At 43.6% G+C, this 25,202-nt stretch overlaps 1 protein-coding gene and 1 non-coding gene across 3 annotated transcripts; one reads left to right on the top strand and one right to left on the bottom strand.

Moving 5' to 3' along the window:
* Nucleotides 1-1,823: 1,823 nt before the first annotated feature.
* On the bottom strand, nt 1,824-25,068 carry LOC112231448 (SUMO-specific isopeptidase USPL1). Of its 2 annotated transcripts, none has more exons than XM_042311135.1 (7): nt 24,961-25,068; nt 23,651-24,909; nt 21,274-21,384; nt 19,514-19,649; nt 13,611-13,736; nt 6,430-6,590; nt 1,824-5,526 (listed from the first exon to the last, which is right to left on the bottom strand). In XM_042311135.1, exons 2-7 carry the CDS (start codon nt 24,849-24,851, stop codon nt 3,290-3,292), a joined length of 3,972 nt encoding a protein of 1,323 aa, XP_042167069.1. In that variant the 5' UTR covers nt 24,852-24,909; nt 24,961-25,068; the 3' UTR covers nt 1,824-3,289. The 2 variants fall into 2 exon arrangements, with proteins under 2 accessions (XP_042167069.1, XP_042167070.1); XM_042311136.1 differs by having other exon boundaries at nt 1,824-4,200; nt 4,231-5,526; nt 23,651-24,992.
* On the top strand, nt 13,929-14,000 carry trnae-uuc. Its single transcript has one exon. It is a non-coding gene; the product is annotated as a tRNA-Glu (tRNA).
* Nucleotides 25,069-25,202: the final 134 nt, after the last annotated feature.

Here is a 25,202-nt window from a genome sequence, read left to right as displayed (position 1 = left end):
GTTTATCAAAATTGTGTTTATTTTTGAATTCTTTGTGGGTCTGTGTAATCTGAAGGAAATATGTCTCTAATATGGTCATACATTTGGCAGGTTAGGAAGTGCAGCTCAGTTTCCAACTCATTTTGTGGGCAGTGAGCACATAGCCTGTCTTCTCTTGAGAGCCAGGTCTGCCTACGGCGGCCTTTCTCAATAGCAAGGCTATGTTCACTGAGTCGGTACATAGTCAAAGCTTTCCTTAATTTGTTGGGTCAGTCACAGTGGTCAGGTATTCTGCCATTGTGTACTCTGTTTAGGGAAAAATAGCATTCTAGTTTGCTCTGTTTTTTTGTAAATTATTTTCAATGTGTCAAGTAATTATCTTTTTGTTTTCTCATGATTTGGTTGTGTCTAATTGTGTTGCTGTTCTGTGGGGTCTGTTTGTGTTTGTGAACAGAGCCTCAGGACCAGCTTGCTTAGGGGACTCTTCTCCAGGTTCATCTCTCTGTGATGGCTTTGATATGGAAGGTTTGGGAATCGCTTCCTCTTAGATGGTTGTAGAATTTAACAGATCTTTACTGGCTTCTGATCATTAGTGGGTATCGGCCTAATTCTGCTCTGCATTATGTGGTGTTTTACGTTGTACACAGAGGATATTTTTGCAGAATTCTACATGCAGTCTCAATTTGGTGTTTATCCCATTTTGTGAATTCTTGGTTAGTATGTATAGTTTTTTTGTGTGCTCTAGGGCAACGGTGTTTAGATTGAATTTGTATTTGTGGTCCTGGCGACTGGACATTTTTTGGAACACCATTATTTTTGTCTTACTGAGATTTACTGTCAGGGCCCAGAAGATGTAGGTGCTGCAGTAGGCCCTCCTTGGTTGGTAACAGAAGCACCAGATCATCAGCAAACAGTAGACATTTGACTTCAGATTCTAGTAGGGTGAGGCCGGGTGCTGCAGACTATTCTAGTGCCTTCGCCAATTCGTTGATATGTATGTTGAAGAGGGTGGGCCTTAAGCTGCATTCCTCTCTTTTGCATGAGTATGCCAGATATTATGGAGGACCCGCGAGCACACGCGGGAAAAGCAGGCTCACGCGAAAGAGGTAACGCCCACTTACACATACAGGAACCTTGAAAAAAAAAAAAAGAAAGCAGGATAAACTCTTATTTATCTACCATCTTTGGTAGAATATTGAAAAACTGAAGTTGGGTAAATGGACATGGTCTTTAGGGAGCGCATTAGCACTATCGAAGAGCCTGCTATGGTGAAGTAAAGTATGCTATTTGTAGCGTCACTACTAGTGAAATTGTATTACCAGTAAACAGGCGGTGGTGAAACTACTTACCAAACGATGTATATTCAGTACAATTTATCACCTTGCAATGAGACCACAGCTACAAAGCTACATCACCACATTTTCATATCTTTCCCTTCATTTTAGTTTAGTAAAGTCTGTATATTTTCCTGCAGGTTGCTGATGATTCTTAGCCTGGGTATCACTACCTGTCTATTGTGCCATCATGCCACAGGAGTTGGCATGATAGCACATACCTATCTGGGACCAGGCTAGTTCATTTCTCACAACTCTCCCCAAGAACAATTTCTTCTAGATTCTCGAAATTATCAATATGGAGCATTTTGCCTCCTGATTGATTTGCTACAAGGAGTCAGCAGTATTTTCCACTACCTACCATTCACAAATAAATAAGGAGATGGTTTGTGGGGGGGGGTAAGACCGACAAGCGTTCTGTCCAAGAGGTACAGCTACATCACACGGACTCACGCAAATATAAAAACTATTAGATTCTGGCTCAGACAAATACCCCCCAAAACATGTGTATCCATGTAAAGAATATTTTATTAGAATTACATACAGTATCTGATTCAGTACAACATTTTAGAACTCTGTCACAGTTTTTTATTACAAAAAATACATTCAAAAGATAAGAGTTCGAACCACCCTATAAAACACAAACATATTTTTATCCTAGATGTCAGGCTTTTTCCACCTAGTTTTCAAGTAATTCAGACAAACTAACATTTTTTAAAAAGCAAACAAAAACAGCATATGTTGTCTTCAGGAGTTTTTTTCCACAAAGCAGGATCAAATAATTGGGTCTATTAACGTTCCAGAATACTCTGAAACAACCTCCATTTTTAATCTCCCTTAAAGCCTCAGAACCTGTAAGTACAATGGTTCCATCACAAATGGGCACCTTATTCCCTTTTTAAAAAAAGTACACTTACTTTTGATCAGATCCCTAAAGACCCTAGTCAAAAGCAGGACACTATGTAGGGAATAGGGTGTCATTTTGGACAAAACCTCAGTGAGTATTAACATTACTCCATGTTCAACTCCAACATTCTTGATAAACCACAAAAAAAACATGAGCGATATCCAAGTGCTTACCAGAGTTACAGGGACAGTTCATCCAAATGACAAAATGATGCATTGGTTTCCTTACCCTGTAAGCAGGTCTATGGATGACAGCAATCCGTGCTTTGGTTAAGTTTCCCTGGCATTGTTTCCATATGCTAACGTTTTAGTATTTGTATCAGAAATCCCATCCAAGGGACCGATATTAGCATTTTTCATGCATCCTGTCCTAACCATCCAAAATTATCTAAAATTCATTGTGAATCTAAACAAAGTCACTTAGATATGATTTGAACAGGATGCGTAGAAAATAATAAATCGGTCCCATGATTTGAATGGGATTTGTGCCACAAACGTTAGCATGTGGAAACAATGCCAGGGAAACTAAACCAAAGCATGGATCGCCATCGTACCTTGTCCATTGACTGCTTCCAGGGTAAGAAAACCAATATGTCACTTTGTAATTTAGGTGAACTCTCTCTTTAAAATGGCAGTTTGATTCCGCTTCATGTAACACATGCTACCCAGAACAGAACAACCCATTGATGCCAAGCACACACACACACACACACACACACACACACACACACACACACACACAGAGACACGCAGAGACACACACACACACACTCTCCCGACTGAAAGGAATAGTAGCATGCAGTTTCTACTAGAAACTGTCTGAATGCATCCAAAATGGCACACTACTCCCTTTAGAGCTCACTTCTCATATAATTAGGAATTAGAATAGTTTAATTTAATAGGATCTCTATGGTGCTACTTTTGACCAGAGGCTCTATATAGGGATTATCATGCCATTTGAGACGTAGACTTAGCCACTGATCTGAGGTAAGCTTTGCATTTCCCCCAACGTTTAAGCTTAGGGGTTGGGTAAGAGTTGTCAGCAGATCCTAGACCTGTAGTTAACGTGCCTAAAAGAACAGGTCGAGAGCACTAAGGGTATCAGTCTCCATCTCCGTCTGCTGATTGGCCGACCCTGATATGAACTCTTCCAGGAAGTTCTCACCAGAGGTCGTGATTGGCTCGGCTAGACCAGGCTGTGGCACTACTACACCGTGATTGGCCGGATGCAAGATCACAGGTGTCACCACCTGTGAGGCTCCACTAATACCATTCCCCCCACATGCCAAGTCCCCGCCCCCTTCTTGCCCATTGGTGGTCAGCATCTCCAGCAAGCCTGTGCTGTCCGGCGATAGGTTGCTGGCGGTCGTCACCGGCGAAAGAAGGTCAGCAAAGAACTGGTCGTATGCGGGGCTGTCGTAGACAGAGGTACTAGAGCTCACGGTGTGGGAGGGACTCCGATCAGTGATGTCTGGTGTGCAGGTTACTTCCCCCCGCCCTCCCGCACCCCCCTGGTTACCCAGCATCTGATTCAGCTTCTCTAGTTTCTTCTTCTTGGCTTTCAGCTTCTTCAGCAGCTTGTACCTGAGGGCATCGGTCTCACTGACCTGACCGCCGGGGCTGTGTTTCCTGGAGGAAGAGATTTTAGGGATCTCCGTGACTCCTGGAGAGGGAGGAAGTGAGGTCACAATAGGCACTGCTGAAGTGGTGTGGTTGATAAGGGGTTTTCGCGAGACGAGGGCAGGAGGTTGACTCTGTATCTTCCAGGCGCCATTTTGAGGGTCAGTTCTTTGAGAGAGAAGCTGGGTGGGAGATGAAGTCTTGGAGGGGCTGTTCATGTTTATATTTACGATCCTGCTTCTGGCCTGGAACCCTCCGTACATCTCGGCAGCCTTCACCGGCAGGGCCTCGTTGTCCACCTTACTTAGTTTGGGTTTGGGTAGAGGCGGAGGCTTCTTCAACCTGGCGTCTGGGTTGGGGGGAGCCATCCTTGGGATCTGCCAGCTATGTGAAAGCTGCTGGAACCGGTTGGGTGTTGAGTGTTTGAAGTGACTGGTTGGTCTTGGGGGATTGGGGATGGAGGTGGGGTGGAGGCTAAGCAGGTAGGACCAGCGAGAGTTGGGGTCCGGGGGTGGAGGAAGGCCGGGTTTGCTCTGCAGAGAGGTGGAGGTAGTAGCGGGTTTGGAGTGGGGTGGGGGAGAAGGAGGAGTAGGGGCCTCTGGTGATGGGGTGCTGGGTTCCACATATGACGGTGACATCATAGATACAACTGAGGGCAGGATTATTCCACCACACTTTCCAGGAAGTGCCATTGGTGTAGATGTTCTTGGTGGTGTTGTTGCGACCACCTTAGCTGCTGGTGCAACTGGAGTGTTGGATGCAATCATTTTAGCTTTATTGCTGGTGCTTCTGCCCCTTCTGAGTCTGGGAGGACTAGGAGGAGTGGGCTTTTCAGAGTCGGGCTCAGAAGGACCGTCACTGCTGTCAAGGAGAAACCCACTGGCAGTATCAGGGGACGATGGCCTTTTGATGACGACAACATCTGTTTCAGGGGGCGTTTCACCTTCAGGGGGCATTTCATGGGCAGGTGCAGGGTTCTCAGCCTCAGGTGTAGGAGCAGGTAGAGGAGGACTGAGGTCTCCATTTTGCCTGGGAGCCAGGGAGACATCGTTGTCGTCCAACGCCCTCCCATCAGAGCCAACTTTGACCTCTACGAGCGTCAGGGTGACAACGTCATCGTGGGAGAGGCCCTCGAAGGTGTCAAGCAGTGTGGTGCTACCAATAGACGAGTTACCAGCTTTACCGGTGGTTACCGTGGTGTCCATGATGTCGTTGTCGGTATCGTCAGACACAGTCAGTGCCTCGACAATGGCTGTGTCGTTGTGAAGGAGGGGGAGAGAGAGGTTGTGGTAACAGGATTGAACCGGTACGCCATGAAGCACACTGGTGGAACCGATGGCGATGGGAGAGTTAACGTTATTCGTTAATGTTGCGTCCATATCGTTATCAATATAGCCAGCAGTTATGGTGGTGTCCATGTCAGTGTCCGCATCATCAGAGACCGTCTGAGAGATGTCTTGAGATTCATTGTTGACAAAGAGTTTGGCTAAGGGAGGTTGCTGCAGTTCTTTGTGTATCAGTACAGTGCTTGTCAGGGATACAGGGGGAGAGCAGGGTGTCTGTGGGTTGTCCGGTCTGTCGGTCTTCAACTCCCAGAAGACAACATGGATTTCTTTAGGAGGGACCACCAGCTGGGTGTGGGAGACACAGTTAGGGTGCTTCAGATCGTCAAACTCCAACCACGATCCTGTGGGGAGAGACAGCAAGAGAGAAGAGTGAGGAATGGGTTCTATATACTGGTTGTGGAGGGGGAGAGTTACCACAGTCACAGAGGAATGGGTTCTATACACTGGTTGTGGAGGGAGAGAGTTACCACAGTCACAGAGGACTGGGTTCTATATACTGGTTGTGGAGGGGGAGAGTTACCGCAGTCACAGAGGACTGGATTCTATATACTGGTTGTGGACGTTACCACAGTCACAGAGGAATGGATAACATGCTCACTCTGATCATTCCTCAAATCGTAGGAAGGTGCTGAATCCTTGTGATAACTAAATGGATTATTGAAGGTATTTTTGGTGTGCTGTCCATCTCTTTTAAAGAGTTAACCCAACACAATGTAGAGACCTACTGATTGGCACTTTATAAATGCTACACACAATTAGACAGAGACCGACATTACTTTTCAGTTACGAAATATAATTGCTTCTATCCATTGTTAATGGAGGTATGAATAAGCTATATATAGCATTCTTAAAAGGGATAAGCCCTTTATCTACTTCCAGAGTCAGATGAACTCAGGGATACCATTTTTATTTCCTTGCATCCAGTACGAAGGAAGTTAAGAGGTAGTTTCGCGAGCCAATGCTAACTAGCAATCTACAAGCATGGTAGTTACCATAGACTTCCAGTCATTGCGCTAACACTAGTTAGCAACTTCCTTCAAACTGTCCGCAGAGACATAAAAATGGTAGCCACGAGTTCATCTGACTGGGGAAGTTGATAATCCCGACATATACATTTACAAAGAACACAAATTTACTTGTTGACCAGTAAACAACAACAAAAACTTTACTAAGGAAATGACAGTCAACTGCCCCTGAAGGGACAAATAAAGTTATACGGAACTAAATGACAAAGTCACACTGACCGTCAGTTCTGCGTATCCAGGTGACAAAGTGCTTGAGTTGCTGGTCATACTGTATGACTGTGGTGACGGAGTATTCCTGCTGCTGGAAGGTGAAGGAGTACACGCAGAGGTCGTTGTCAGGAAGACCTTCTACAAAGTGCAGCACAAACACAGGAGACACCCTGGAGGGACAGACAGACAGAATACATATCAGGAAACAGAGGTAGTGAAAGCAAGACATTATCTACAACATGGTGTCTCGATCGTTGGATGATAAATCCTCTACTCATTTCCTGTCCTCCATCTGCACCGACTGGTAACAGAACGACAATCTGTAACAGAAAACATGAAAAAAGGAAAACCAAGACAAGCTCGAGCGCTTGCAGTTGCTTCACAAATCACCTAGCTTTGGAAGACCAGCAAGTCTGGCGGAAGTCCTCCAATCGTCCACATGGCTGGCTGCGTTTTGCTATCACCGTAAACATCGGGAAGATTGCCCATTATTAAATTTTTTCTAAGGACCCAGAAAACGGAGGCAGTGGAAGAACCTATTCAAGTAAATAAATATAATTTTGAAAATGACAGCTGCAGGCTAACTCAAATGAGCTAATGTAATGTTCGCTAGCTGATTTTACATACTGTATAGCTAATCAAGTAAATTAAATATCACCAGCAAGCTAACTTCATATTAGCTACCTATCTATTTATTTTTGTAACTCAAAATGCATTTGTAGCTAGCTAGCTAACAGCCATGGAAACAGGTGAAAGGAATAGATGGCAGTTCCAGCTGTCAGAGAAGGGAGAGTAGTACTCTGGATATGGGCAGGTACCTTTGTGGGAGGACACTATGAAAAGATTCCCCAGTTTACAGTCCCTAGCGAGAAAAACTATGAGACACAGCAACATAATATTTAGTGCTGTCTATTTGGAGTAGAATGCAGCCTGTTTCTATACGATGTGTTCTGTCCTCCGATACAGAGAGCGGTGAAACCCTGTCTGCAGATGAAGAGGTCCTAAAGAATGTCCCAAGAGAATAAGGATCCTTTTAAAACATGGATTATATGTGTATTTATGTTGGCATATTGAGTAAAGAAAAATACATTTTAAAAAGGTCACACATACAATGTAGAAACCTCCTACAACTGGAGAAGGCTAACCCTGCTGGGCGTGCAGGCTTCTGTTTCAGCCCAGCACTAACATACATGATTCAATTTATCAAAATGAAGTGTGCTATTGCTGGGCTGGAATAGAAGTCCTCCCAGCCAGTAGATCAGGGATCAGTGGAGCAATGTTGGCCTCTTCTGGTATTTACATGTTTTTGTTCACCTGCGGTTTTATGCTTTAGTAATAATAGCCTACTTGTTAATAACACGTCTAACCTTTACATAGGAGTTAGCTTACGCAAAACACTTTGAAAATTATATGAAATAGTGTTGATTCTTTGAAGTGTTTAAACTTGTTTTAATTGTTAACTTTAAAACTATTATTCAAGATGAACTAGGTGTCAATGTTGATTCATCACAGCTCACAATCCTGTCTAATTTGTGTGTTATATTCTCAAATGAACATTACCTTTTGCTCAATTGTAAGGTCTTACAATTAGTATTATTTGATTGTTACTTTTGTTCAGGATATCAGCCACGTGAACCCATTTTGCAATGCCAATGCAGCCATAGGTCTACAGCAGTGGTTCCCAGCCATTTTTGTTGCAGCCTGGCGTGCTTGTCCGGGGCTACAATAAAACCGTGTGCTATTGGGGGTTCTCGAGGACCGGAGTGGGAACCACTGGCCTACAGTGTGATGGCATACGCCTTACAGTGGGGTTTCCTAAACTTGGTCCTCAGTACGCACATTTAGTTTTGTTGCCCCTAGCACTACACAGCTGATTTAAATAATGAAGTTATCAAGATTTGAATCAGCTGTGTAGACTTAGGACAAAAAAACAAAATGTGCACCGCTTTGTGTCCCAAGGACCGAGATTGAGAAACGCTGCCTTGTAGGCATTTGCAATGCACCCCTTGACATTGTCCATCTGAAGCATTATCGACTAACATTATTTACATATTGTTGAGCTATATGTTCAAGAAAAAAAATTATACCAGTCAACAAATGTACAGTGAATTCAGAAAGTATTCAGACCCTTTGACTTGTTACACATTTTGAAGTTACAGCGTTCAAAAATGGTTAAACTGAAATATTTAATAACATTTACATTTAGTATTCAGACCTTTTACTCAGTACTTTGTTGAAGCACCTTTGGCAGCGATTACAGCTTCGAGTCTTCTTGGGTAATGACGCTACAAGCTTGGAACACCTGTATTTGGGGAGTTTCTTCCATTCTTCTCTGCAGATCGTCTCAAGCTCTGTCAGGTTGGATGGAGAGTGTCTCTGCACAGCTATTTTCAGGTCTCTCCAGAGATGTTCGATCGGGTTCAAGTCCGGACTTTGGCTAGGCTACTCAAGGACATTCAGAGACTTGTCCCGAAACCACTCCTACTTTGTCTTGGCTGTGCGCTTAGGGCCATTGTCCTTTTGGAAGGTGAACCTTCGCACCAGTCTGAGGTCCTGAGCGCTCTGGGGCAGGTTTTCATCAAGGATCTCTCTGTACTTTGCGCCGTTCATTTTCCCTCGATCCTGACTAGTCTTTCAGTCCCTGCCGCTGAGGAATATTACAACAGCAAGATGCTGCCACCACCATGCTTCACCATAGGGATGGTGCCAGGTTTCATCCAGACTTCATGCTTGGCATTCAGGCCAAAGAGTTCAATCTTGGTTTCATCAGACCAGAGAATCTTGTTTCTCATGGTCTGAGAGTCCTTTAGGTGCCTTTTGGCAAACTCCAAGCAGGCTGTCATGTGCCTTTTACTGAAGAGTGGCTTCCATCTGGCCACTCTACCATAAAGGTCTGATTGGTGGTCCTCAGAGACACTTGTCCTTCTGGAAGGTTCTCCCATCTCCATAGAGGAACTCTGTCAGAGTGACCATCGGGTTCTTGGTCACCTCCCTGACCAAGGCCCTTCTCCCCTGATTGCTCAGTTTGTCCGTGCAGCCAGCTCTGGGAAGAGTCCTGGTGTTTCCAAACTTCTTCCATTTAAGAATGGAGGCCACTGTGTTCTTGGGGACCTTCAATGCCTATTGGTACCCTTCTCCAGATCGACACAATCCTGTCCCGGCGCTTTACAGACAATTCCATCGAACTCTTGGCTTGGTTTTTGCTCTGACATCCACTGTTAACTGTGGGACCTTATATAGACAGGTGTGAGCCTTTCCAAATCATGTTCAATCAATTGAATTTACCACAGGTGGACTCCAATCAAGTTGTAGAAACATCTCAAGGATGATCAATGGAAACAGGATGCGCCTGAGCTCAATTTGTAGTCTCATAGCAAAAGGGTCTGACTACTTATGTAAATAATAATACTTTTTTTTTTTTAAATAAATGTGCAAACATTTAGAAAAACCTGTTTTTGCTTTGTCATTATGGGGTATTGTGTGTAGATTGATGAGGAAAACAAAATTGTATCCATTCTAGAATAAGGCTGTAACATAACAAAATGTGGAAAAAGTCAATGGGGGTCTGAATCCTTCCTGAATGCACTGTAGAGGCTAAGACTACACCAGATGTTTTACATGCCTTGTGTTGACATGTTTTAGTGCAAATCCAACCCTTCTAATCTTGGTGGTGAAATGTCTGGTAGGAGATGATGGGATCCTTATCTTAGAACATACAAACTACTACCACCAAGTTCCATGCCAGATACTTGTCTGCCAGAAGGTCTGAGAGGCACTTGGAGGTTCCACTGTGATAATGAAGATGGTTTGCCAAAGACTACCACAACAATTACATTGTCTATGCTAAATGTGTTTAAATCATAAAAATAACAAAAAATTGTTGGGCTATAAGAAATACATTTTATTCAATGGGGTGAAGCAGAGATGACACACAATATACTTTTAATATCACCTATACAACTATATATTAAAATACAGTATGTTAACAATATCATAAACATTTTACAAATTACATTGTATATACTCATACGGTTTATTTTGTCATGACAAGGTGCTCACTACTCAAATGGCACAACATAAATCATTCAGATTTACCAAAGTAGAGCATTTGACAACCAATGTGTCTAACTGAAGGATGTCTCCTTTCATATCTGGAAAAGGACAAAGAAGTATAAATGCTGCAGCATTGGTCATCTTCACAGGGAGAAACTGATGGTGCTGCAGAATTGGTCATCTTCACAGGGAGGGAAACTGATGGTGCTGCAGCATTGGTCATCTTCACAGGGAGGGAAACTGATGGTGCTGCAGCATTGGTCATCTTCACAGGGAGGGAAACTGATGGTGCTGCAGCATTGGTCATCTTCACAGGGAGGGAAACTGATGGTGCTGCAGCATTGGTCATCTTCACAGGGAGGGAAACTGATGGTGGGAGAAACTGAGGTGCTGGAGCATTGCTCATCTTCACAGGGAGGGAAACTGATGGTGCTGCAGCATTGGTCATCTTCACAGGAGGGAAACTGATGGTGCTGCAGCATTGGTCATCTTCACAGGGAGAAACTGAGGTCATCTTCACAGGGAGGGAAACTGATGGTGCTGCAGCATTGGTCATCTTCACAGGGAGAAACTGAGGTGCTGGAGCATTGGTCATCTTCACAGGGAGAGACTGATGCTGCTGCAACATTGGTCATCTTCACAGGGAAAAACTGATGGTGCTGCAGCATTGGTCATCTTCACAGGTGGGAAACTGATGGTGCTGCAGCATTGGTCATCTTCACAGGGGGAATTCAGTCGACATCGGTGTCTTGACAGAGGTCAGCTGGTGAACCTACAGTACATAAACAAATGAGAAACACATCTGATGTTAGAATATAATTGATTTAAGTCATCAATACCATCATGGCTCATAATTGTTTGGTTGTGTTTAATTCGTTCAGGTGTTTTAGTGTCATATAAATATTCAATATATTGTTGGGCTGGAACATTAGTCAACACAACAGGTTGTCATATCCCAGTGAGGCATTTGTCCTATGCTGTAATGTCCATACATTTTACCTCTACTTATGAATCAAGTTCTCTACAAATTATCACTGGGTCATTGGACAATAATGTCCTCCTCCAGGCTATGAGAGCCTCATATTGTACAATATGTGTCTTCTCTTTTCATGGTCATCGCTAGAAGGGATCCGACTACGTCATTTGACTTTTCGTAGCTAATTAGGAGAATTTACGCTGCAGGCTAGAATAATTAACATAGCAGGCTAGGATAATTAGCATAGCAGGTTAGGATAATTAACATAGCAGGTTAGGATAATTAACATAGCAGGCTAGGATAATTAACATAGCAGGTTACATAGCAGGTTAGGATAATTAGCATAGCAGGCTAGGATAATTAACATAGCAGGATAGGATAATTAGCATAGCAGGCTAGGATCATTAACATAGCAGGTTAGGACAATTATTAGGGTAAGGAAAAAGTTTAGCTAAAATGCATGACATTAATTTACCAATAGCTGGATCCCTTCTAGCCATGACCCCTTTTCATAGGCCTAGATTATATGGTTACATTCTAGACAAGGTCGTTTTCATTCATCTGTTGTCAAGTGTCAGCAGAGTAGGCCTAGACTACCATCATATTTTTTTTTTTAAATATTCTGCTAATGTCTCCAGTCATTTTACAAGTCCATGAAATGTTTGTCATAAGGCCACAGAAAGGTCTCTAGAATAACCTATAGGCCTATGCTACTACCCACTTATTAATAACCTGCAGGCCTATGCCACTACCCACTTATTAATAACCTACAGGCCTATGCTACTACCCACTTATTAATAACCTACAGGCCTATGCCACTACCCACTTATTAATAGCCTACATTATGACCATCCAATCTACTCACCACATTAGGAATACTAGACTTACATTAGTTTGCAAATGCGATGATAAATGCATGTTATAAAAAGGTGCATGTTTTAATGGTGCAAAAATTGCTTCCCCTAAAACGTTAAACTCACGCAACACATGCTAATAGCTAGACTACAGGCTAATAGCTAGACTACATGCTAATAGCTAGACTACATGCTAATAGCTAGACTACATGCTAATAGCTAGACTACATGCTAATAGCTAGACTACATGCTAATAGCTAGACTACAAGCTAATAGCTAGACTACATGCTAATAGCTAGACTACATGCTAATAGCTAGACTACATGCTAATAGCTAGACTACATGCTAATAGCTAGACTACATGCTAATAGCTAGACTACAAGCTAATAGCTAGACTACAAGCTATCTTTCTTGCTAATTTTGTCTAACAGTGTTGTCAACTCCTGGTTAGCATAACGGCTAAACTAAACTGGAAATTGATCAGACTTGACTTACCAGTGATGAAATGATCGTAGCAGACCCTGTACTGACAGTTGTCTGGGTTCAGGTCTGGACAGGCAAAAAGGTTTCTTCGCTTTTCTGACAGTTGGTGTATCCTTGTGTTTCATGATTGCGGGGAATCCATTAACATGTTTTTCCCCCCGTTTTCTTTCCTGCCATGTTAGAGCAGCCAAATACTGATGAATCAAAGACGTTTTAGGTACTGTTATCATGTTCTTTCTGGAAGCTCGTCAGCTGTTATCGGAAGAATTAATGCGGTGGTCTTCCAACATGGCCACCGGGTGGCATCATACGTCAACTTCAAGCCCTCTAAAAACTACACGGCCCCATCTCAATCGTCTACAATATCAACTATACGGCCCCATCTCAATCGTCTACAATATCAACTATACGGCCCCATCTCAATCGTCTACAATATCAACTACACGGCCCCATCTCAATCGTCTACAATATCAACTATACGGCCCCATCTCAATCGTCTACAATATCAACTATACGGCTCCATCTCAATAGTCTACAGTGGCTTCCACTACTCATCTCCTCCATCTGCACTGAATAAATAGGTAAAGAGAAAAGGGCCTGGAAATCCCTGGAGCGGAATTCACTTAAGATCAGGGTTGGGGTCAATTCAGTTCTACTCCTCCACTGAATAGGAAGTTGCCCATTGTTTTCTGTGAGGACTTCTCAATTCGTGAACAGAATTTCAATTTCATTCACTTCCTGAATTTAAAAAAAAAAAACAGAATTGACCCCAACCCTGGTTGAGATACACCCCAGGTATGAAAGGTTAGAGGTTGCGCCCTCACCTCTCCAGCACCAACATCCTGGTCTGCTTCCTCTTATTACACTTGCTGCAACGTGACTGGTGGGCTGCGTTGAGAGGGTGCCAATCAGAAAGCACCTTGGTGAAAGTGGTGAGGGTCTTCTTACATCTGAAAGAAAAATACATTTGATAGTAAATAAAAGACACACAGACCTTTTGGTCCAGTTGAGTGAGTCAGTTTCCCCCTTTATTTGTTTAATGAAAATTATTTTCTGAAACGTCCTTGTACACTCCCTTTCTGTCAACATCACTGTTACCGTTACCATTCAAAAGCCCAATTAAAATACAGACAGACACAGCTTCCCATATGGTCTAGCGGTTAGGATTCCTGGTTTTCACCCAGGCGGCCCGGGTTCGACTCCCGGTATGGGAACGAGTCATTTTGTTTATAGTTTTCATCTCACTTAAAAAGTATGATAAGCCATCTAAACCAATTACATTTTAATTCACACAGGAATATAAGAGATAAAGGTTTCAACAAATAATATCTACTCCTTTCATCATCTGGTAAACTTGTACTGAGTCAAGCTCTTCAAAAGATACCAAACCAAAAACTACAGGAAATATTCAATGAGATTTACATTTTAGTCATTTAGCAGACGCTCTGATCCAGAACAACTAACAGGTTTAAGGTTTAAGTGCCTTGCTCAAGGGAACAGAACATTTTTACCTAGTCGGCTCTGGGATTCAAACCAGCGAACTTTCAGTTACTTGCCCAATGCTCTAAACCGCAGGGCTACCAGCCGCCCCAGTAAATAACGGATTATTTTCAACAGACTAAATCGCTACCCTTTTTCACCATCTGTATTGTAGCTACTGGGCCAAGTTCCTTGAAGAGTCTGAATTAGACCAATAGGTTCACATTATTGTTTGCTCTTTGCACTGCTAAAATGTTGCCAAATACCTGCCCCATTGTCTATATTGGTAAACCCGCCTCACTGTCTATATTGGTAAACCCGCCTCACTGTCTATATTGGTAAACCCGCCTCACTGTCTATATTGGTAAACCCGCCTCACTGTCTATATTGGTAAACCCGCCTCACTGTCTATATTGGTAAACCCGCCTCACTGTCTATATTGGTAAACCCGCCTCACTGTCTATATTGGTAAACCCGCCTCACTGTCTATATTGGTAAACCCGCCTCACTGTCTATATTGGTAAACCCGCCTCACTGTCTATATTGGTAAACCCGCCTCACTGTCTATATTGGTAAACCCGCCTCACTGTCTATATTGGTAAACCCGCCTCACTGTCTATATTGGTAAACCCGCCTCACTGTCTATATTGGTAAACCCGCCTCACTGTCTATATTGGTAAACCCGCCTCACTGTCTATATTGGTAAACCCGCCTCACTGTCTATATTGGTAAACCCGCCTCACTGTCTATATTGGTAAACCCGCCTCACTGTCTATATTGGTAAACCCGCCTCACTGTCTATATTGGTAAACCCGCCTCACTGTCTATATTGGTAAACCCGCCTCACTGTCTATATTGGTAAACCTGCTTCCCTGTCTATATTGGTAAACCTGCTTCACTGTCTATTTTGGTAAACCTGGACTGGTCCAAGATTCTCAATGAGTCATAATATGACCAATCCCCAAAATAGAGGAAGGAATTAGATGAGAAAATGTTTGTTTTCATTCATGACTCATTTTCCTATTCTTTCCTCTTTAGGGACATCCTCAGGGCAGAAGACTGGACGTTCCTCCAGCACTACAGTACAATCACCATGTTGATTATATTCATTTCACTTCTCTCCCTCTTCTCTCATTCCCTCTACATTCCCATTTCCATGCCTATCCCACGTTGTGCTGTTACCAGCCAGGTCTACTGAATGTAGGTGAGAGAAGACAAGTCACTTACAAATCTGCTCTCTCACCTGACTGACCATTAGGTTAATATGACAGAGTCTACAGTATTGACCATTAGGTTAATATGACCGAGTCTACAGTACTGACCATTAGGTTAATATGACATAGTCTACAGTATTGCCCATCAGGGTAATATGACAGAATCTACAGTACTGACCGGTTCTAAAATCAGTTAACCACCTAACTGAGGAACTCAATTTAACCTTGCGCAATACCCTAGATGCAGTTGCACCCCTAAAAACTAAAAACATTTCTCATAAGAAACTAGCTCCCTGGTACACAGAAAATACCCGAGCTCTGAAGCAAGCTTCCAGAAAATTGGAACGGAAATGGCGCCACACCAAACTGGAAGTCTTCCGACTAGCTTGGAAAGACAGTACCGTGCAGTACCGAAGAGCCTTTACTGCTGCTTGATCATCCTATTTTTATAACTTAATTGAGGAAAATAAGAACAATCCGAAATTCCTTTTTGATACTGTCGCAAAGCTAACTAAAAAGCAGCATTCCCCAAGAGAGGATGGCTTTCACTTTAGCAGTGATAAATTCATGAACTTCTTTGAGGAAAAGATCATGATTATTAGAAAGCAAATTACGGACTCCTCTTTAAATCTGCGTATTCCTTCAAAGCTCAGTTGTCCTGAGTCTGCACAACTCTGCCAGGACCTAGGATCAAGAGAGACGCTCAAGTGTTTTAGTACTATATCTCTTGACACAATTATGAAAATAATCATGGCCTCTAAACCTTCAAGCTGCATACTGGACCCTATTCCAACTAAACTACTGAAAGAGCTGCTTCCTGTGCTTGGCCCTCCTATGTTGAACATAATAAACGGCTCTCTATCCACCGGATGTGTACCAAACTCACTAAAAGTGGCAGTAATAAAGCCTCTCTTGAAAAAGCCAAACCTTGACCAAGAAAATATTTAAAAAACATCGGCCTATATCGAATCTTCCATTCCTCTCGAAAATTTAAGAAAAGGCTGTTGCGCAGCAACTCACTGCCTTCCTGAAGACAAACAATGTATACGAAATGCTTCAGTCTGGTTTTAGACCCCATCATAGCACTGAGACGGCACTTGTGAAGGTGGTAAATGACCTTTTAATGGCATCAGACCGAGGCTCTGCATCTGTCCTCGTGCTCCTAGACCTTAGTGCTGCTTTTGATACCATCGATCACCACATTCTTTTGGAGAGATTGGAAACCCAAATTGGTCTACACGGACAAGTTCTGGCCTGGTTTAGATCTTATCTGTCGGAAAGATATCAGTTTGTCTCTGTGAATGGTTTGTCCTCTGACAAATCAACTGTAAATTTCGGTGTTCCTCAAGGTTCCGTTTTAGGACCACTATTGTTTTCACTATATATTTTACCTCTTGGGGATGTCATTCGAAAACATAATGTTAACTTTCACTGCTATGCGGATGACACACAGATGTACATTTCAATGAAACATGGAAACCCCAAAATTGCCCTCGCTAGAAGCATGTGTTTCAGACATAAGAAAGTGGATGGCTGCAAACTTTCTACTTTTAAACTCGGACAAAACAGAGATGCTTGTTCTAGGTCCCAAGAAACAAAGAGATCTTCTGTTGAATCTGACAATTAATCTTAATGGTTGTACAATCATCTCAAATAAAACTGTGAAGGACCTTGGCGTTACTCTGGACCCTGATCTCTCTTTTGAAGAACATATCAAGACCATTTCAAGGACAGCTTTTTTCCATCTACGTAACATTGCAAAAATCAGAAACTTTCTGCCCAAAAATGATGCAGAAAAATTAATCCATGCTTTTGTCACTTCTAGGTTAGACTACTGCAATGCTCTACTTTCCGGCTACCTGGATAAAGCACTAAATAAACTTCAGTTAGTGCTAAATACGGCTACTAGAATCCTGACTAGAACCCAAAAATGTGATCATATTACTCCAGTGCTAGCCTCCCTACACTGGCTTCCTGTCAAAGCAAGGGCTGATTTCAAGGTTTTACTGCTAACCTACAAAGCATTACATGGGCTTGCTCCTACCTATCTCTCTGATTTGGTCCTGCCGTACATACCTACACGTACGCTCCGGTCACAAGATGCAGGCCTCCTAATTGTCCCTAGAATTTCTAAACAAACAGCTGGAGGCAGGGCTTTCTCCTATAGAGCTCCACTTTTATGGAACGGTCTGCCTACCCATGTCAGAGACGCAAACTCGGTCTCAACCTTTAAGTCTTTACTGAAGACTCATCTCTTCAGTGGGTCATATGATTGAGTGTAGTCTGGCCCAGGAGTGGGAAGGTGAACGGAAAGACTCTGGAGCAACGAACCGCCCTTGCTGTCTCTGCCTGGCCGGGTTCCCCTCTTTCCACTGGGATTCTCTGCCTCTAACCCTATTATAGTGGCTGAGTCACTGGCTTACTGGGGCTCTCTCATACCGTCCCTGGGAGGGGTGCGTCACCTGAGTGGGTTGAGTCACTGATGTGATCATCCTGTCTGGGTTGCCCCCCCCCTTGGGTTGTGCCGTGGCGGAGATCTTTGTGGGCTATACTCAGACTGGTCTCAGGATAGTAAGTTGGTGGTTGAAGATATCCCTCTAGTGGTGTGGGGGCTGTGCTTTGGCAAAGTGGGTGGGGTTATATCCTTCCTGTTTGGCCCTGTCCGGGGGTGTCCTCAGATGGGGCCACAGTGTCTCCTGACCCCTCCTGCCTCAGCCTCCAGTATTTATGCTGCAGTAGTTTGTGTCGGGGGGCTAGGGTCAGTTTGTTATATCTGGAGTACTTCTCCTGTCCTATTCAGTGTCCTGTGTGAATTTAAGTCTCTCTTTCTTTCTATCTCTCGGAGGACCTGAGCCTTAGGACCATGCCTCAGGACTACCTGACATGATGACTCCTTGCTGTCCCCAGTCCACCTGGCCGTGCTGCTGCTCCAGTTTCAACTGTTCTGCCTTATTATTATTGGACCATGCTGGTAATTTATGAACATTTGAACATCTTGGCCATGTTCTGTTATAATCTCCACCCAGCACAGCCAGAAGAGGACTGGCCACCCCACATAGCCTGGTTCCTCTCTAGGTTGCTTCCTAGGTTTTGGCATTTCTAGGGAGTTTTTCCTAGCCACCGTGCTTCTACACCTGCATTGCTTGCTGTTTGGGGTTTTAGGCTGGGTTTCTGTACAGCACTTTGAGATATCAGCTGATGTACGAAGGGCTATATAAATACATTTGATTTGATACTGACCATTAGGTTAATATAACCGATTCTACAGTACTGACCATTAGGTTAATATGACAGAGTCTACAGTACTGACCAATAGGTTAATATGACCGAGTCTACAGTACTGACCATTAGGTTAATATGACCGAGTCTACAGTACTGACCATTAGGTTAATATGACAGAGTCTACAGTACTGACCAATAGGTTAATATGACCGAGTCTACAGTACTGACCATTAGGTTAATATGACCGAGTCTACAGTACTGACCATTAGGTTAATATGACCGAGTCTACAGTACTGACCATTAGGTTAATATGACAGAGTCTACAGTACTGACCATTAGGTTAATATGACCGAGTCTACAGTACTGACCAATAGGTTAATATGACAGAGTCTACAGTACTGACCATTAGGTTAATATGACCGAGTCTACAGTATTGCAGTGGGACTAGGAGCCTTCTTATGAAAACTAAAGAACTTTGTTAACAGTTGTCAAACACATTTTATTTATTTAACTAGGCAAGTCAGTTAAGAACAAATTCTTATTTTCAATGACAGCCTAGGAACAGTGGGTTAACTGCCTGTTCAGGGGCAGAACGACAGATTTGTACCTTGTCAGCTCGGGGGTTTGAACTTGCAACCTTCCGGTTACTACCCTGCCGCCCCACATATCTTCTAGGATAATGACTAATAATGATATTGATCACTAAATCACAGAGAGATGAAGATTCACCATTGAAAGTGCTTCTTAGTCCAAGACTAGGTTATATATTTATGTCTAGAAAACTGGCCCTAAAAGTTCAAGATGGCTCTTACTTGGTGTTGGTGGCATGTTGACAAGTTGTTGAGATACACTCAAACTGCCACTCATAAGCTTGCTGGAAGAGAGGTTCTGCCCAGGAGTCAGCCCTGAGCAGGAGCGGCAGGGCAAACACAGGTGTCTCATTCTGACCTGCAGGAGAGGAGACAGCAGGGGTCAGGGTGAGGTCAGGGATTAAAAAATATATATTCAAAAATTAAATAAAAAATTAAAATCAGGGTCACAAAGTAAAATCAGGTACATTTTTAATCAATCGTGGAATGTTTGTGTTAGTTCTGAAGGTAGGAGATGGTTGAGAAGGTGGAATGTTTGTGTTAGTTCTGAAGGTAAGAGATGGTTGAGAAGGTGGTATGTTTGTGTTAGTTCTGAAGGTAAGAGATGGTTGAGAAGGTGGTATGCTTGTAATCATGAACTGGGAAGTTTTACAATATAAAAATGAAAGAAACAGAAGAGGCATAATCACAGAGGAAAACCTGCTTCAGTCTGCTTTCCATCAGACACTGAGAGAGGATTTCACCTTTCAGCAGGACAATAAACTAAAACACAAGGCCAAATCCACACTGGAGTTGCTTACCAAGAGGACAGTGAATCTATTTGAAAATCTATGGCAAGAACCGAAACTGGTTGTCTAACAATGATCAACAACCTATTTGACAGAGCTCAAATCATTTACTTGTATTTTTTATAATGCGCAAAAGTTGCACAATCCAGGTGTGGAAAGCTCTTAGAACCTCCCCAGAAAGACTTACAGTTGTAATCACTGCCAAAGGTGCTTCAATATAATATAAACTCAGGGGTGTGAATACTTATGTAAATTAGATATTTCTGATTTAATGTAATACATTTGCACAAAAAGAAAACGAATAACTTAATGAATTTTGAATTCAGGCTGTAACACAACAAAATGTGGAATAAGTCAAGGGGTATGAACACTTTCTGAAGGCTCTGTATATTACTTTAGACTGAGTAGGTAAGAGCAGGGTCACATGCACAAATAGCCTATTACACATCTGAGTCATTTTGCGGATGCTGGGGCGGCAGGGTAGCCTAGTGGTTAGAGCGTTGGACTAGTAACCGAAAGGTTGCATCCCCGAGCTGACAAGGTACAAATCTGTCATTCTACCCCTGAACAGGCAGTTAACCTACTGTTCCTAGGCTGTCATTGAAAATAAGAATTTGTTCTTAACAACTGACTTGCCCAGTAAAATAAAGGTAAAAAAAAAAAAAAATGCTCTTATCCAGAAAGACTCTAGCTTTCACACATGTTGGTTGACCTATGAACTGTTGAGAGCCATCACCACCCTGCCAGGTTCTTGTTTTTTTTTGTGGTATACAATTGGTAGTTACAGTCTTGTCTAATTGCTGCAACTCCCGTACGGACTCGGGAGAGACAAAGGTTGAGAGCCGTGCGTCCTCCGAAACACAACCCAACCAAGCTGCACTGCTTCTTGACACAATGCCCACTTAACCTGGAAGCCAGCCGCACCAATGCGTTGGAGGAAACAACTTGCACCTGGCGAGCGGCCAGCCACAGGGGTCGCTAGTGCGCGATGGGACAAGGACATCCCTGCCAGCCAAACCCTCCCCTAAGCCGGATGACGCTGGGCCAATTGTGCGCCACCCCATGGGTCTCCCGGTCGCGGCCGGCTGCGACAGGGCCTGGACTCGAACCCAGAATCTCTAGTGGCACAGCTAACACTGCGATGCAGTGCCTTAGAACAATGCACCACTCGGGAGGCCCCAGCCAGGTTCTTACCCAGTTTACATTTCAGTAGGGGCTCCAGCAGTCTAAAGATGGACATCCTGATGGCTTGCATCTCAGTTTGGACCCTCTGTAACACCGCAGAGGGCACTCTGACAACACCGTCTGGAGAGAGATGAGGGAGACAAACACAAACAGGTGTAAACATGTAAAGGATTAGGTAATAGATTAATACACAAGAAGCCCTGATGAAGGCAGCTTGCTGACGAAACGTTGCTCATGTCCACAACCCCACGGAAATTTAATTAGCTTCTTTTTTTTACAACCCCCCCCCAAAAAAAATTCAGTCAGTTTAGGAGATGTGTTTTTTTTTTTTGCATTGGATGCATCTCAATCCATCACATCTGTTGATGTCACACTTCCTTATCTGTGAGGAAAGGTCAGAGCCAGAGCGGTGACCGCCAGACCACGAGACATCCCGTTTAAAAAGGTCTGCTCAACAAAATGAAACTGACGAAGACGACGGTGTTATCCGTTTTGATCTACGAATTCAAGGGTTTCTTTATTTTGTACTATACTCTACATTGTAGAATAGTGAAGACTTACATATAAAGACTTATATGAAATAACGCATATGGAATCATGTAGTAACCTAAGAAAGTGTTAAACAAATCGAAACATTTCATATCTGAGATTCTTCCAAGTAGCCACCCTCTTTACCTTGATGACAGCTTTTGCACACTCATGGCATTCTCTCAACCAGCTTCATAAGGTAGTCACCTGGAATGCATTTCAATTAACAGGTGTGCCTTGGTGGGGTATACAGAAGATGGTCTTTTACCAAATAGGGCTAAGTCCATATTATGTCAAGAACAGCTCAAATAGGCAAAGAGAGATGACAGTCCATCACTAGTTTGAGACGTGAAGGTCATTCAATATGGAAAATGTCAAGAACTTTGGAAGTTTCACTCGCAAAAACCTTCAAGCGCTATGATGAAACTGGCTCTCATGAGGACCGCCACGGGAAAGGAAGACCCAGTATTACCTCTACTGCGGAGGATGAGTTCATTAGAGTTACCAGTCTCAGAAATTGCAGCCCAAATAAATGGTTCACAGAGTTCAATTAACAGACATCTCAACATCAACTGTTCAGAGGAAACTGCTTGAATCAGGCATCATGGTCGATGTGCTGCAAAGATACCACTACTAAAAGACACCAATAAGAAGAGACGTGCTTGGGCCAAGAAACACGAGCAATGGACATTAGACCAGTGGAAATCTGTCCTTTGATCTGATGAGTCCAAATGTGAGATTTTTGGTTCCAACCACCGTCTTTGTGAGACGCAGAGTATGTGAATGGATGATCTCCGCATGTGTGGTTCCCACCGTGAAGCATGCAGGAAGAGGTGTAACGGTGTGGGGGTGTTTTGCTGGTGACACTGTCTGTGATTTATTTAGAATTCAAGGCACACTTAACCAGCATGTCTACCAGAGCATTCTGCAGCGATACGCCATCCCATCTGGTTTGCACTTAGTGGGACTATCATTTGTTTTTCAACAGGACAATGACCCAAAAACACACCTCCAGGCTGTGTCAGGGATATTTGACCAAGAAGGAGAATGATGGAGTGTTGCATCAGATGACCTGGCCTCCACAGTCACCCGACCTCAACCCAATTGAGATGGTTTGGGACAAGTTGGACTGCAGAGTGAAGGAAAAGCAGCCAACAAGTGCTCAGCATATGTGGGAACTCCTTCAAGACTGTTGGAAAAGCATTCCTCATGAAGCTGGTTGAGAGAATGCCAAGAGTGTGCAAAGCTGTCATCAAGGCAAAGGGTGGCTACTTAGAAGAATCTCAACTATTAAATATATTTTAATTTGTTTAAGTGTTATTTTGAGATTGGTTATTACATGATTCCATATGTGTTATTTCATAATTATGATGGCTAAATGCATGTAAAAATATATATATATATATATTTCCTGTTCTTTTATCTCTCTCTCAAATATAGGACAGACATTTCAGAACAAACTTCAGATTTTTTTTGGGGGGGGGGGACCATCTGTTTATCCATGTAGTAAATATTTTATGCAATTCATTTGTATGGGCTAACAGCAGAAAGGCCAAAAATATATATATATTTTTAAATGACACTTCAAGGAGTCTTAAAATTCTAAATCAAATAGATAAATTATCGTTGGTACGACCTTCTTAAAACAATTCCATATAGCTTAGTACAACCCCGCCGCCACCGAGCTTAGACAGGGCTAAGTCTGTAGAGGGGTAATTCAATCAATACATGTATTGTATCAAAGGGATAGTGTGTGTGCGGATACATTCTTGCCCATTCGAAATAGATATTCAGCTCTTAGCTGCCAATGTTGTACATCAATTCAAATAAACCTTACTAAATAGATAAGTCCACCCACCTGCACCAGTGTGTTGGTAGGCTGTGATGAGACCACAGGCCCGGTTGTAACTCTCACACAGGTCCCAGACAGGTTGACCTACAGTGGGCCTCTTGGTGGGCCGTCTGTCCCTCAGGGTGTGAAGGTGGACCAGCGCTACCAGCAAGGTGTCCAGCCAACACAGACTATGCTCATTCCTCCAGAATAGGTGAGGCCCGGGAACCGGAACCAACTCATCAGTCGAGATCACTTCCGGGTCAAAGTTGGGCACCACTACCTGTGTGTATTTAATAATAGGAGTCTTTCTCGGCCGGCCCATTTTCTTTTTTGGCGGTGATGGCACGACTTCCACTTCCTCAGTGACGCTTCCTTCCCGTTCTGTTTCCATGGTTTCGCCGGTCATCTCGTCCTCGCTACTGATTAGTTGCCGGGTGTTCTGAGCTCTTCTTCTAGCTTTTATAGGACCATCATCATCATCATCATCATCATGAACTTCAACAGGCACTTTGCTCTGACTGAGGTCCACACTACATGGCCTACACATCACCTCTGGGGAGCACTCTTCCTCGTCAAAGACAGACAGATCATCCTCTCCGTACTCATTATCCATCAAGGCATGTGTAGCCACCTCCTCCTCATCTTTCTCTGAAGCAGGGACAGCCTCCACCAAGGTAGGTAGAGCCTTCTCAACCTCTTGTAAAGCAGGGACAGCCTCCACCAAGGCAGGTAGAGCCTTCTCAACCTCTTCTGAGGCAGGGACATCCTCCACCAAGGCAGGTAGAGCCTTCTCAACCTCTTCTGAGGCAGGGACATCCTCCACCAAGGCAGGTAGAGCCTTCTCAACCTCTTCTGAGGCAGGGACATCCTCCACCAAGGCAGGTAGAGCCTTCTCAACCTCTTCTGAGGCAGGGACATCCTCCACCAAGGCAGGTAGAGCCTTCTCAACCTCTTCTGAGGCAGGGACATCCTCCACCAAGGCAGGTAGAGCCTTCTCAACCTCTTCTAAAGCAGGGACATCCTCCACCAAGGCAGGTAGAGCCTTCTCAACCTCTTCTGAGGCAGGGACATCCTCCACCAAGGCAGGTAGAGCCTTCTCAACCTCTTCTGAGGCAGGGACATCCTCCACCAAGGCAGGTAGAGCCTTCTCAACCTCTTCTGAAGGCAGGGACATCCTCCACCAAGGCAGGTAGAGCCTTCTCAACCTCTTCTGAGGCAGGGACATCCTCCACCAAGGCAGGTAGAGCCTTCTCAACCTCTTCTAAAGCAGGGACATCCTCCACCAAGGCAGGTAGAGCCTTCTCAACCTCTTCTAAAGCAGGGACATCCTCCACCAAGGCAGGTAGAGCCTTCTCAACCTCTTCTAAAGCAGGGACATCCTCCAAAGCCACAAGTATAGCCACCTCTTCCTCCTCGATTAAACACTCCTCTTCCTCATCTTTCTTTAAGACAGAGAGACCCTCCTTTATGTCAGGTGAATTATTCTCTAAGACAGTCAGAGCATCCTGCAACACCAGGACAGCTTCCATGGCAGGTGGAACCATGGCTTCCTCATCTTTCTTTAAGCAGGCACAAC

The sequence above is a fragment of the Oncorhynchus tshawytscha genome, linkage group LG33, assembly GCF_018296145.1.
Source record: "Oncorhynchus tshawytscha isolate Ot180627B linkage group LG33, Otsh_v2.0, whole genome shotgun sequence".
NCBI lineage: Eukaryota > Metazoa > Chordata > Actinopteri > Salmoniformes > Salmonidae > Oncorhynchus > Oncorhynchus tshawytscha.
The sequence above is the reverse complement of the archived record's forward strand: the minus strand, read 5'-3'. Positions and strand labels throughout refer to the sequence as shown.